This window comes from Gossypium hirsutum, chromosome A07, assembly GCF_007990345.1.
Source record: "Gossypium hirsutum isolate 1008001.06 chromosome A07, Gossypium_hirsutum_v2.1, whole genome shotgun sequence".
Classification (NCBI taxonomy): domain Eukaryota; kingdom Viridiplantae; phylum Streptophyta; class Magnoliopsida; order Malvales; family Malvaceae; genus Gossypium; species Gossypium hirsutum.
Window position 1 is genome coordinate 20,907,474 of NC_053430.1, and position 15,119 is coordinate 20,922,592.

The 15,119-nt window shown below is 29.8% G+C and overlaps 1 protein-coding gene across 8 annotated transcripts; it reads left to right on the plus strand.

The window, feature by feature from the left end:
• Positions 1 to 410: 410 nt before the first annotated feature.
• Positions 411 to 13,140, plus strand: LOC107954126 (OVARIAN TUMOR DOMAIN-containing deubiquitinating enzyme 6). 8 transcript variants are annotated; one of them, XR_005930489.1, is made up of 9 exons: positions 522 to 874; positions 1,390 to 2,344; positions 2,702 to 2,863; positions 3,949 to 4,026; positions 4,252 to 4,330; positions 4,430 to 4,575; positions 4,767 to 4,832; positions 4,934 to 5,096; positions 8,448 to 8,720. XR_005930489.1 is itself a non-coding variant. In XM_041117742.1 (8 exons), the coding sequence occupies exons 2-8, from the start codon at positions 2,009 to 2,011 to the stop codon at positions 4,994 to 4,996; spliced, it is 930 nt and encodes a 309-aa protein (XP_040973676.1). In that variant the 5' UTR covers positions 523 to 874; positions 1,390 to 2,008; the 3' UTR covers positions 4,997 to 5,391. The 8 variants fall into 8 exon arrangements, 2 of the variants coding, with proteins under 2 accessions (XP_040973678.1, XP_040973676.1); XR_005930491.1 differs by having other exon boundaries at positions 523 to 874; positions 4,934 to 5,133; XR_005930490.1 differs by having other exon boundaries at positions 523 to 874; positions 4,934 to 5,133; positions 8,451 to 8,720.
• The last annotated feature ends 1,979 nt before the right edge of the window (positions 13,141 to 15,119 follow it).

Consider the following 15,119-nt stretch of genomic DNA (forward strand, 5'->3'; position numbering starts at 1 on the left):
AACAATCAAACAAACATGGATACAAAAGAAATTTTATAGCATTTTAATTAAACTAACAATAATTAATAATTAAACCATAAGACAACTTTTTTATATTACAAGTCAATTATATTTTTAAGATAAAATAGCATATGGATAAAATAAAACTCTAACCATCTTAATTAGTATTATAATTATATATCAATTAAAATTTTATCTTTAGATTTATAAATAATATCTAATCAAGTAGCATTTAAAAAATTTACTGATAAAAAATAAAAATTATTCATTTTAAAAATAATAATAATTTAATAAAAATGGCCATAATCACATCTTAATAAATATATTATATTTTAATAAAAACAGTGCAAGATAAAAAAAAAAAACAGATTTAATATCCGCCGGAAGAGAAGGTTTGATGTCACTAGCTCGCCTGACACGGAAAAGAGAAGTTACCCGATCATTAGTAGCCACGTCACTCTCGTAATTTTCACACGTGTTCCACGACAGCAGAGTAAGCCAAGTAGGCACGTGTGGAATTCATGAGGGAGGAGCCAGCACGTCGTCCGCGTCATCACTTTCCCCAAACGGTGGTCTTGCCTCCGATCCGACACCTCCTTTCTAATCTATCCCATTTTCTCTCTCTATCAATAAAAGAAGAAACAACATTTTCAATTTCCATTTTTCCTTTGTTTGCTTTCTTCCTCTCTCTTTTCTCTCGCTAAATACTCTCCTTTGCCTTCAAGTTATCTTCTTTTCGGCCTCGCCTTTATTCAAAAACCCTAACATACGACCTAATACCCCATCCCCCCCTATTTTTTATTTTTTTGTATTCATCTCTTATTTTGCAGATTTTAGCTGGGTCTCCAAACCTCCTCTCCTCCTTCCTTTGCAGGTGATTTTTCCCTTTTCCTTTTATTTCTTGCTCAGTCAAAGTTGGGTTTCTACTATTTCATGGTTATATTGCATCTCTCTCTCTCTCTCTCTAAAAAAATATTATTCGGTTTTTGACTTCTGGGTCTTTCTTGGTCGTTGGTGAGGTATTTGATTATTTTCTGTTTTGGAGTTTATTTTATTATGTTGTTGCCATTTTGCCTGCTTGATTGGTCTAAGAAATGGTAGGAAAATATAAAGAAACGAGAAGCTTTCGAGTATTTTAATTTTAGACAACATTTTGGTTCTAACCAGGAAGCCAAATTAGTTTATTAGGTCCCTCCCTTTCAATGAATCCTTGTTTTTTTTTTCTTATTTACTTTAATTATGTGGTATGTAACAAAGGGTTTTTGGTTCATAAGATGATCTTAAAAATTTCCTACCTCGTCTTGGAAACCAAACAATGTTCTTGGCTGATAAAGTTTTCAGTCTTTGGTTGATATTTTCTTGGAAATTTTGGATGGTTGTTGGTTGCAGCTTGGGCGCTTTTGGGAATTTTTCTGGGTACAATATTTCGAGTAATTTGAGGGTTTTATTGTTTAAAGTTCGAGGTCTGGGTCTCATGAGACTTGTCAGGGGAATGCAGAGATTGTTTCTTGATGTGGTGAACGTGCTGGGCTGGAAGAAATCCTTCAGCCAAGGGATTGGCGTTACTGTGCCCAAGGCAAGAACTCGCGACAAACCTATGAGTAGGGTTTTGAATTTCTAAATTTAAGGGGTTTTGAAGGGAAGAATTAGGACAGAGTATCTCACTGAGAATAGTTATCATCAAAAGCTATGACTCGCATTTTGGTTCAAAGAGGTTCCACTGGCAGCTCTTCTTTGAATCTGAGCCGCTCTTCTTCCTTGCCCGGACCATCTGTTTTTTTTTACTCATCAAGTTCCTTCAGCTGCAAAAGATGGGGAGGTTAATGAGGAAGTGTCAGAACTAGTTGCTTCAGATGAGCATTTAGAGTGTTCCAGGAGTAGTGAGAATAAGGGTGTGAAAGATGATCCTTTGGTAGAATATTTGCGAAATGATCGGAATGAAACTTCAAGTGATGCAATTGCTGAGGCTGAGAAAGTGAACACTCTTGCTGCCTTGGGTTCATGTGATATGATGGATAATTCAGGTGAAAAAGTTGCTTCTGAAACCGAAGTTTCAAGTGGTGAACCCTCCCCAATTGGCAGCAGAAGTTCTCATCCTCCTCCACCTCCTGCTCCACCACCTAAACCTTCATCAGAAAATTTAAATTCAAGAAGATTTGCCTCAGGAAGCTCAAATCCTGTTCGTGCTGGATCATCTAGAAGAGCTGTTGCCTGGCCCATCGTTTCTACAAGAACCTCACCATCTGAGTCAAGGCCTTCTTCTCCTAGATCTCATAGTGAGAATGAGGGTTACAATAGTGCTGATGAACAAAGCCCATGCTTTGTATCCTCATATGGTGATGCTGTAAGTTCTTTATTCTGGATAATCAAATCCTTTGTGTTTCATACTTCATTTTCTTATGGTGGAAAATCATCTAGTATGGAAATTTTCATATAATTGGCATGCAATAAGTATTAGCATTTTATGCTATTGTACTGTTTCTTTTTTGAATGATTGCCCTGGTTTACTTTAAACGGTATTATTTATCCATTTGTATCGTAAGGTTTTTATGCTGAATTTTTAAATTATATTGTTTATCTTGTTTGAAGAATGTTCTGTAGGTTTAGTATTCTTGCTGAAAAAGTTTGACCTGAAGTTAATGCTTGGGGTATTTTTTTTAAACGTGGATTAACTTCTGCTGGTTTGTTGTATCTGATCCAGGAAAGGGAGCGGCAATTTGAAATTGATATTAGACTAGCAATAGGTTTAGAAGTCAAACGGATGCTAGAAGATGGGAACTGCCTCTTCGGAGCTGTTGCTGATCAAGTGTATGGGGACTTTGAAGCTTATCATTTGATTCGTCAAATGTGCATTGACTACATGGTATTAATATCTCATACTTGAATCCTGTTTTTGAAACATAATGAACCATAGGATGTTATTGCTACGTTGTAGGTCCTAGATGGTCGATCTAAGACGCATGTTAATTTTAAACCGAGTGGAACAGTTTGGTGGATGTTTCCTTAAAAACAGAAAACCTTGAATTATTCCGAGAAAAGAGAACATGTAACTTAGTGATTGCTGTTTCTTTTTGTTTGGAAATAGAGTCCAATGATAACTGCTGAAGGAGTTTTCTAATAATGTATTTATCTGCATGGGATTATAAGTTTAGTTAACTGCATGGTAAGGAGATATGTATTTCCAAGATGTGGGAGATGAGTAGAAAATCAAAGAAAAAAGATGAGTAGAGGGTTAAGGTTTCATTTATCTGGCATGCCAAAAGTAAAAAAGAAGGCTAAATATTCCAGTTTTACTCCAGTAAATTAAAAAATAAAAATAAATCAAAGTACTGTGCCATAAATTCTGTTATATGATTATAGTGTGATTAGTTAGCTTAGAGTTTTGAGCATAATTAGAGGATAGAGGTTTGGCTTTCTAGGGAGGTCATAGAACTTTCTCTATATGTTTGGTAATATAGGACTGTCTCTGCCTTCAATCTGTCCGATGAGTACGATCAAAGCTTAGGTTTTGAGGATGTATGAAAGTAACTGGGTTCATTGAAATGCAACTGAGATGAGACATCTTTGGCATACATCCTCTTGTAACATGTTGAATCTTTTGTAACATGTTGAAATGTTCCTTGAGAACATGTTCACCAAACCCCTTATAGGATAGTACTGTTGTTGGCACTAAGATCACGGGATTGTCTTGTCTCTTTGTTTGGGTTGGCATGTTTTCTACTAGTTATTGTCTATAAGCTAGATTAAATATTTGGATGTGGTTAAACATATCCATGCGCTATTTTGGATCATTGTAATGTTTTTAGTTTGTTTCAAAGGATTATATGATTTCATTTTCTTTTTATGGTTTCTTTTTTTGGGGTGTTCATATATTTAGTTTTGAGGTGCTTGAATGACATAATTTGGAGTATTCTCTGATGTATGCTTTACCTTTATATGTTCATCCAGGAGCGAGAGAGAGATCACTTTTCTCAGTTTATAACAGAAGGCTTTACATCTTATTGTAAGAGGAAAAGAATAGATAAGGTATAACGAGGCTATAACGTTTTATACGATCTTTAATGTTCTTGCGTGAAACTGGCTTTAGCATCATATGCATATAGATTACAAGTGGATTATTACTCATATTTTGTTCTGTGGATTATTGCATAGCCAAGATTACAAGTGTTTCAATTAATCAAATTTGAAAATACTAACCATGCATTTTTGTATTATGGTTAAAGCATCTATTTCTTGTATCTGGGAATGTAGGTCTATGGGAACAATGTGGAGATTCAAGCCTTATCAGAAATGTATAACAGACCTATTCATATCTACTCCTACAGCATAGGTGATATCCTTGATTGATGTTTCTAATATTGATTTAGTTTGTTTTTTTTTTCTTTGACCATCTTCTTACCTTGACTGAACCAAAATTTATTTGATGCAGAACCTATCAACATATTTCATGGAAGCTATAATACTGACACACCTCCCATAAGGCTTAGCTACCATCATGGGAATCATTACAATTCACTTGTTGACCCACGTCGTTTGACAATTGGCGCTGGGCTTGGATTTAGCTGTCTTCAAGGGGTTTGTCTACATTCTTTTTTCTGCTTTGTTGCTTCTTTGTTCCTTGGTTAGAAGTTAGAACAATGCTATATTGCTTTGAGATATATCATTTTGTGACACTGAATTTGTATGCAAGGGTTTGATGGCAAAAAAATTGTCAACTGTGAATATGGAGAATAAATTAGAATATGAAACCGTATTTGTGGTTGCAGACTAATGTGGACAAGGATCAAGTCAAGGATGCTATTAAAGCTCAACAAGACCAACAGATTGATAATGCAAGTATTTTTGATAATTTGGAATTAGTTTGTCTGTGTTTAGGAATGTGATAGGTTATTAACATAAGCTGTCATTTGTTAATTAAACTGCATACCAACAGGCACTCCTGGCGGAGGGGCGGTTCTACTCTGATCTGGAACTTACTGAGAAGGAAATCGAGTGAATGGTGATGGAAGCTTCACGAGCTGAGTACCTTGGGAATGACAAGTTTAAGATGCATGTGGAGTGTGCTTCAACTGCGGAACCATCATCGTTTGGAGCTAGTACGTATTGCAAAGATCTGAAAATCTAATATGTAAGGTAATGCTGAGTGAAAGCAGCAAAATGAATGGGAATTTGGATGTAAAACAACACGTCTTAATACTTATAAAAAACATAGAAAGAAAAATAGAAAATATAAATTTATTAGGTGGAAACCAGGAAATAAAAAATATACTGGTAATAATAAAAAGAAAAAATTTGTTAGGAAAAAACCTTTTAAAAAATCTAAAAAATAGATATGTAAATGTTTTATTTGTGATGAAGAAGGCCATATAGCACCAAATTGTCCTAATAAAGGAAAAAGTGTTAAAAAGATGATTAAAAGTCTTGAAGAACAATATTTAGAAATTTGTTATGAAGAGGAAATAAATCTTGAAGAAATATTATATGAGTTAATATTAGAAACAGATTCTGATTCAGATGAAGAAGAATTATATTTATGTTAATGTAGGAAGTAGTTCTAAAAATCAATTAGAAGAAATTCCTTAAGTCTGAACAACAAGAAATAAAATTAGGAAATTTGATTGGAGAAAAAAGACTTTTCTGATGAAATGATAGAAAAATAAATAAAAATCACATTTCTAAAGAAGAAATATATAAAATATCTAAGTTTAAAATATGGAGTCAAAGACATATAGAAAAGATTAGTGGCAACACAGTCGCTAAGGATACTAGAGGAGGATTAACAGAAATTTCATTATTTACCAAAGAAAAAATTAAGAGGATTAAAAAGAAATACTTTCAAGTCAGAAATATACATTTAGGTATAATTATGATAACAATTAGAGCTTTATTTAGAAAAGGACATGATATACCTATCATAGCAGTTTTATTAGATAAAAGATTTGAAAACCCGATAAAAGCACTTATTGGAGGAATATAGTCTAATTTACATATTGGTGTGATAGGATTTAAGGTTAAACCAAACTATTTTATATCCATTACAGACCCTCTAATAAAAGAGTGTTTATATTTAAGAATTCAGACAAAAAATTCTGAAATAAGTGATTTAGCAGAAGATCTAGCAATAAGTTGGACTTCTATTAATGAATATACCAACACGGCAGAAGTAGAAATTAAAGAAATTAATAATAAAATAATTGAGTTATTTGAACCCAATAAATTTACTACAGAAATACAACTAAAATTATTACATCTAAAAGATCTGTCAATACCAAAAGATTGGATGATTGATAGAATAAGTGGTACTAGTACTTCAAAACCTGTAAGTACTATAGAATATATGTCATCTGGAGATAGACTATATTTTAAAAATAATGCTATAACAAATACAAAAGATAATTTAGTTTTACCTTCTAATTCTCAAATAGAGGAGGAAGAAGATAATGTTAGTACAAATTCGATAACACCAATAGGTATGAAAACAGTTCAAATACCTATTTTCCCTACTGAACCTAGTAGAAATTTTAGAAATACTAGAATGGAAGAAATACAATCTACTACTATTATTCAACAAATGAAAATAGGAAAAAATGATATTATTATATTTTCAAATTTCCAACCTAGAAAATATAATACATATATAGAAATTACACTTCAATTTAGAGACTATAAAACATATTCTTTGCATGCTTTATTAGATACTGGAGTTACCACAAGTAGTTGTAGAGAAAATGCCATTCCTGTAGAAAAATGAGAATTAATGAAAAACTCAATCAGAGCTATAGGAATTGATGGTAAAGAAACCATAATCCAATTTAAAGCTAGAAATATACCAATTTACATAAATAATGTAAGATTTATAATTCCTAAAATATTGTGTTTTCTTGAAATGCATGGAGACATATTATTAGGAAATAATTTTATATATCATCATTTACTGTTTTCTATAGATAGAAATTTAGTAATATTATCAACAGAAAAAACTTCTGTAGAAATACATTTAATAGAAAACCATAAATTTGTATGTGATAAAGGATTTAGACCAATAAGAAAAGAATAAATCAAACAACTAGAAACAAATCATTGGTTGTTTAAAATTCTAGAAAATAATTTTAGTGAAGAACTATTAAAATTATGGGAAAATAGTCCAAGATATTGTGAAATAAAATTAAAGAATCCTAATAAAATAATTAGAATCAAACCTATGATCGATACTAAACAAGATATAGATGAATTTGATATACAAATCAAAGAATTATTGGAAAAAAGGATTAATAGAAAAAACTAATAGTCTACACTCAAATCCAGCCTTTATGGTAAGAAACCATGCTGAAATAAAAACAAGAAAAGCTAGGATGGTAATTAATTATAAAAGACTAAATCAAAACACTATTTTTATGGATATTTTATTCCACAAAAAGATGTTTTGATTAATCAAGCTAAACATGCAAAATACTTCAGTAAATTCGATTGTAAATCAGGATTTTGGCAAATAATGCTAACTGATGAATCTAAACCATTAACAGCCTTTAGTGCACCTAATGGTCATTATCAATGGAGAGTTATGCCATTTGGATTATGTAATGCACCTCAAATCTTTCAAAGATGGATGGATTCTATATTTAATAAATATAAAAAATTTTGTGTAGTTTATATAGACGATATATTAATATTTTCAGAAACACTGGAAAAACATAAAAAAACATTTAAATATTATCTCTCAAGAATTCATAAAACATGGAATTATCTTGAGCCCTAAGAAAATAGAATTAGAAAAAACAGAAATAGAATTTTTAGGTTTAAATCTATCTGCTGATGGTCTTAAACTACAAGATCATATTACAGTAAAAATAAAAGAATTTTCTGAAGAAATTAAAGATCAAAAACAACTTCAACAATTTTTAGGAATAGTTAATTATGGAAGAAACTTCTTTCCTAACTTATCTGAAAAAATAGGGAACTTATATGAAAAATTAAAAAAGGATAAAATTTTTAGCTGGTCTAAAGAAAATTCAAAAATTATTAAAAATATAAAATCAGAAATAAATTATACCCCAAAAGTCAGTTTACCAAAACAAGGTGATAGATTAATTTTAGAAACTGATGCATCACAAAATTATTGGGGATGTATTTTAAAAGCTAAAACAGTAAAAAACGAAGAACTAATATGTTGATATAGTTCTGGAAAATTTAAATCAAATGAAGTTAATTATGCTATATATGAAAAAAGAATTATTAGCTATTAAAAAGGCAATAAAAACCTTTCTCATATATTTAGCATCTGAAAATTTTATTATAAAAATTGACAACTAGGCAGTCAAACAATTTCTGACTAATAATAGTTTAGAAAGTGTACCAAGAAGAATTAGATGGTACAATGATTTATGTAGTTTCAATTTTGAAGTTTTATATGTCAAAAATACTGATAATATTATTGCTGATTATCTTAGCAGGCCTTATGGATAGAAATAAAAAACCTCTAGAACAAGTCGGGGAATGGACTACTGTCCATAAAAAACCCAACAAAGGAAAGCAGATAAATCCTAATCAAGGATTTACTCCCAATCAAGGATTGACTCCCAATCAGGGATTTACTCCTATATTAACAGGATTCTATCCTAATGAAGGATATTATGTTCCTTATCCAATGGTAAGACAACCAACTGGATCTCCTTCATCATATGCATCAAGAATGGTAAACGAATACCCTTCAAAAAGAATAATTCAATCTCCTTGGTCTCAAGATCCGAATTCAGCATATCAAGCCAGTTATTCTGAAGTTATAAAAGGAGCAGAAAATTTGTTGAAACAACAACAAATTCCAGAAATAAAAGATATTTATAATCCAGGCCTACCAAGTGAAATTTATAAATACATTAATGAAATATGGAAAACTCATATTTTAGAACAAAGAGCAAATTTTAGACGAGCTCTTACAAAGTTTTCACAATTTTTAGTTGAAAAAACAACTAAAGAAAACGAAGCACATGATTTATTACTAAAAGCTGTTTTATATAGAGATTGGGAAGAACTCGAAATTGAGTATACAAATATCAATGAGATAAATAATCTTATTGATATATTTCAATACTTTATTCATAAAGGAACAAATAGTCCCATTATGAATAAAATGTTTAGAATATGTTTATATAATAAAGCTAGGAAAATACTACCAGAAAAAATTAATAAAATTATCTGCAACCAACAGACTCATTATAAAAAAGTTTTTTCTAAATACTTTTTATAATCATATGTTTATTTAAATGATATACGGGAAGAAATTCCTACTATAAAATTCAGATTAGATCATGAACCATTCGATATAAACAGTATTGAATGGGGTTTCGTTAGAGAAATGTAGTACAAAACTTTTCTTTTCACCTATTAAAAGATTTTCCTGCTATTATAAAAGCTATATTGTCACTTTTAGTATATCAAGATGATTTTTATTACTATTTTTATATCCAAATAAGTAGTCTTATTGGAATTGCTGAAAAAGAGCGATTTTATCAACCATATCAAATATGGATTATTCAACGAATGTTTGATAGTCCTTATTTATCAGCAGCCAAAAAAGATAAAAAACACTTGACCAAAACCATTGACAAGTGTTACAATAATCCAAAATATTTTCAAATTCAAGCCGGAATTGATTTAATGTCAACAGCTCGACATGTACTTCAAGATCAAACATACAAACTATCTACCGATGGAAGAAGAATAGTAGTTGATAAAAACAGCATGATTCAAAAATCAAGAGACGAAGAATCCATACAACTACTAAAGAAAATAACAGATATGGAAATAGACGATTTCCCTTCAAAAATAATTGAAGAAATCAAGAACACGTGGGAATATTAGAATTCACCAAGACTATCACCAGAATCTTTACGCCTGGATGAAATAGAAACATGGAACCTGGACAACATCCAAGAAGGATAAAGACAAAACAAAGACCACGTGAAAAGTTAAGAAGACTTTCAAGCTGATTTTCATGATTGGCGGTAAACAAAAATTCAAGGCATCCATGTACGAACGAAGATATGACAAAGACAACTGACAACATACGTGGAGGCAACAATAAATTCATCCTTATCAGAAACACTGTGCGGGATTGAAGAAAAATCAAATAGAGTTTAGAAATTTTACTATAAATAGTAATATAAAGAGCTTAAACAGGGCATCGAAAAATAGTTTTAGAAATCTTTCCTTTTACTTTCAGTATTCTCTCTGTAAACAACCTTTCCTTGTAAAAATATTTCCTTTTAATAAAATATCCATCTTCTGCACTCAAAGATAATAGTCTTGTAATTGGTATCAAAGATAATTAAGTTGTTTGATGGTTCTTCACTAAAATTATTTTCTAGAATTTTAAACAACCAATGATTTGTTTCTAGTTGTTTGATTTGTTCTTTTCTTATTGGCCTAAATCCTTTATCACATACAAATTTATGGTTTTCTATTAAAGGTATTTCGACAGAAGTTTTTTCTGTTGATAATATTACTAAATTTCTATCTATAGAAAACGGTAGATGATGATATATAAAATTATTTTCTAATAATATGTCTCCATGCATTTCAGGAAAACACAATCTTTTAGGAATTACAAATCTTACATTATTTATGTAAATTGGTATATTTTTAGCTTTAAATTGGATTATGGTTTCTTTACCATCAATTCCTATAGCTCTGATTGGGTTTTTCATTAATTCTCATTTTTCTACAGGAATGGCATTTTCTCTACAACTACTTGTGGTAGCTCCAGTATCTAATAAAGCATGCAAAGAAAATGTTTTATAGTCTCTAAATTGAAGTGTAATTTCTATATATGTATAATATTTCCTAGGTTAGAAATTTGAAAATGTAATAATATCATTTTTTCCTATTTTCATTTGTTGAATAATAGTAGTAAACTGTATTTCTTCCATTCTAGTATTTCTAGAATTTCTGCTAGGTTCAGTAGGAAAAATAGGTATTTGAACTGTTTTCATACCTATCGGTGTTGTTGAATTTGTACTAATATTATCTTCTTCTTCTTTTATTTGAGTATTAGAAGGTAGAACTAAATTATCATTTGTATTTGTTATAGTATTATTTTTAAAATATAGTCTATCTCCAGATGACATATATTCTATAGTACTTACGGGTTTTGAAGTACTAGTACCACTTATTCTATCAATCATCCAATCTTTTGGTATTGACAGATCTTTTAGATGTAGTAATTTTGGTTGTATCTCTGTAGTAAATTTATTGGGTTCAAATAACTCAATTATTTTATTATTAATTTCTTTAATTTCTACTTCTGTCGTGTTGGTATATTCATTAATAGAAATCCAACTTATTGCTAGATCTTCTGCTAAATCACTTATTTCAGAATTTTTGGCTGAATTCTTAAACATAAACACTCTTTTATTAGAGGGTCTGTAATAGATATAAAATAGTTTGGTTTAACCTTAAATCTTATTACACCGGTATGTAAATTAGACTGTATTCCTCTAATAAGTGCTTTTATCGGGTTTTCAAATCTTTTATCTAATAAAACTGCTATGATAGGTATATCATGTCCTTTTCTAAATAAAGCTCTAATTGTTATCATAATTATACCTAAATGTATATTTCTGACTTGAGGGTATTTCTTTTTAATCCTCTTAAATTTTTTCTTTGGTAAATAATGAAATTTCTGTTAATCCTCCTCTAGTATCCTTAGCGACTGTGTTGCCACTAATCTTTTCTATATGTCTTTGACTCCATATTTTAAACTTAGATATTTTATATATTTCTTCTTTAGAAATGTGATTTTTATTTATTTTTTCTATCATTTCATCAGAAAAGTCTTTTTCTTCTCCAATCAAATTTCCTAATTTTATGTCTTGTTGTTCAGACTTAGGAATTTCTTCTAATTGATTTTTAGAACTACTTCCTACATTAAACATAAATATATATTCTTCTTTATCTGAATCAGAATCTGTTTCTGATATTAACTCATATAATATTTCTTCAGGATTTATTTCCTCTTCATAACAAATTTCTAAATCTTGTTCTTCAAGACTTTTAATCATCTTTTTAGCACTTTTTCCTTTATTAGGACAGTTTGGTGCTATATAGCCTTCTTCATCACAAATAAAACATTTATATATCTGTTTTTTAGATTTTTTAGAAGGTTTTTTCCTAACAAATTTTTTCTTTTTATTATTACCAGTATATTTTTTATTTCCTGGTTTTCACCTAATAAATTTATATTTTCTATTTTTCTTTCTATGTTTTTTATAAGTATCTGGACGTGTTGTTTTACATCCAAATTCCCATTCATTTTTTAGAATTTTTGTACAATGACTATAAATTAATTTATTATTTACTTGTTTAGCCGCTTTAGTTTGTAGACAATGTAGAGTTATTCTTTCTCTTGCAAAATTAATTCTATTTCCTATAGAATCTATATTTTCTTTTGCTATTCCTGATTCTTTACTATGTTTATCTAAATAAGACATATATTTTTTTATACATATCTCATCCCATGGCGGGGGTAATTTATGAAAATATTGATTTTTCCAAAATTCTATATTTTCATTTTTTAATTTTTGATATTCATGAAGAAATTTTTTAGAAAATTCTTCTAGATATCTAATATTACCTAATTTAATTTTTGACAAGGTATAACTAGCTATACTATCTTGATCTTTTTTATCAAAATAACTACAAAATTCTGTTTTTAGAATATTTGTTAATCCTTTTAAAAGATCTTTAGGAGTACTTATTTGATTAATTAGTTGTCCTTTTTAGACTTTTCCTACTTCTGATTCTTCCCAACGTTTTAAGAATTGTAAAACGTCTCCTTGAAAAGTTCTTACAAAATAATTTAAAATTTTTTCTTTTGACTAAGAACCGTTGTTTTTAATAAAAGTGGAGGGTTCGAAAGAGCAAGTTCTGAGCAGTGGGAATTGGTGTTGTCAATGGGATTCAGTTATCTGCAGGCAATAGAAGCGTACAGCATATTGGGGGATAATGTGGAGTCCATGGTGTGTTATCTCCTAGAAACAGGGAGTAGCAGCAGACGCGAAGGCAAGGCAACCGAACCAAGCAATGAAAGAATGCAGACGCAAAGGCAAGGCAACATTCGTTTAAAAAGCTCTATTTGCTCTGTATCAAATAAATTTTCTGAAATCCCGAGAAATGTATGAATTATAATTAAATAATTTAAATAAAATTATTAACTTTTATTTTTAAAATTTTAATAGCCTATGACCTTGTTTGGCTTGGCAATTGGCTGATTGCATTAATTGTTTGTGTAGAATGACAAATAAGGACTTGACATACTTTATTGTTAAGAATTTATTTGTTTATTGTATTTTAAGTTGAGTTTTCTCTTAAGTGCAATGTTTTTTACCACTCTATTCAACACATATTTTACAACCATGGTTGTTTGAATCGGAAAAGATTGGTTGAGGTATTTGTTTAGAGAGAGGTATCGGATTGGTTGATCTGAGAATCAGTATAGATTAATCAAATCAAACTAAAAAGTCGATTGATTGGGATTTTTTTTATATTTTTAATAATTTATTTAATTAAACCGAATGAACCGTAAATCGGTGGCCTGATTGATTTAACCATTTATTTAATTTTTAATTTTGAAAGCATTGTTTATAATAGATGATTTATATTAAATAAATTTTTTCCTCATGGACATTATTGTGGAAAGCAAAAAGTTAAAGAAATTTTTTTGCTTTTTTAAAAAAAAAAATTATTTGATTTTAACTTATCTCATATTGATTGATTATGTTAACTAAAGTCAAAATATAAAATAGAGTTTTATGAAATGGGAAATATTGTAAGAATTTCCTGAATGATTTGAAAAAGGGTGATGTAAATGAAACAACCCCCACCCCTTTTGAGAGTAAGTGGAAGAGCGTGCATGGTTGATGGTTGGTGGCAATAGCAAAGTGCAGGTCTTCCAGCACGGCGGTTGCTTTCATTATCAACCACTTGAAAACTTAAAAGTCTACTCTCAAGTGCATTCATCGCCTTGATTATCTTCAACCACCCTCCACTATCTATTTTCTTCCCAGATTTTGGTTAATTTAATTGCTTGTATATATAAACTTTCAAATTAATTCCATCTTGTTTTATTATATTAATAATTGAGAATACTTTTTTAATAACAATTTGTTGTTGATGATTCTCTGGAAATAAAATCCCTCTTTCATATATTAGTCAATTGGTTTGTTATATAACTAACAAAAACAAATCAAATTCAAAGGTTTAGCTGAACAAAGATGGGGTTCTCTGTAGACTTTTTTTTTTTTGGGTTCGTAGACTCTAAAGAGGGTTAATTAATTAATTAATCACACTTCTTTTCCACATTTTATATTATTTCTTTGACGAATTGGTTTGTCTCCCACTAATTAATATTATTATTTTTAATAAAGACTTCACTAGATCAAGAGAAGATGATAAGCAAAAGCGATTGGAATATGCATTATATGTAAAAAAAAAAAAAAAAAAAAAAAGAGTGATTAAGATGGTACCATGTTGATACTGTTCCCGTTACATCTAATAATTATGATTTTTGACAAAGCAGCACACTTGCATTGAAAAAGAAGAGTTGGGGGATTATTGTGAAAATTAAAACCCTTTTACTTTAGTGATAATGGTAGTGGACTCAACAATTCAGATATAAATATAAATAAAGTTTTAACTTCGTTTGTCTCCTATCTCTATTTATTTTATTTTAAAGAGGAATAAACTTCTTTTCAAAAAGAAAAAAGGGAAGTGAGAATTTGAACACGACATTTAAATTAAGTGGAGTAAATAATAATTGTCTTAAAAATCAGGAAATCCTCATAGTTGAAAACTTGCATGTTTATCAAATCTAAATATTAATTAGAATTGTAATTTAATTCAGCAGCCGGCTCAAGACTTTTTATCCTGTCTTCTCCCTCTTGTAGTCAACCCAACAGGGTTTTGCTGCTGCCACCTGGCTGTCCTATCCTTTGTAAAAGTCAGATGAATGAATTCCTAAATTTATTTATTTACCTAAGAAAATAATAAAAATATTAAATAATGTAAGGACAAAAAAGAAATGGAAACCAAAGAAGGTAAGACGTTGATATATTCAAAATTTCCAT

What these genes read in the sequence shown, in the direction of transcription:
- LOC107954126 (XM_041117742.1), top strand. Translation starts at nt 2,009, where the DNA reads ATGATGGATAATTCAGGTGAAAAAGTTGCTTCTGAAACCGAAGTTTCA. An exon ending in TATCCTCATATGGTGATGCT is followed by an intron (nt 2,345 to 2,701) that starts GTAAGTTCTTTA and finishes TATCTGATCCAG; the next exon opens with GAAAGGGAGCGGCAATTTGA. An exon ending in AAGACCAACAGATTGATAAT is followed by an intron (nt 4,833 to 4,933) that starts GCAAGTATTTTT and finishes GCATACCAACAG; the next exon opens with GCACTCCTGGCGGAGGGGCG.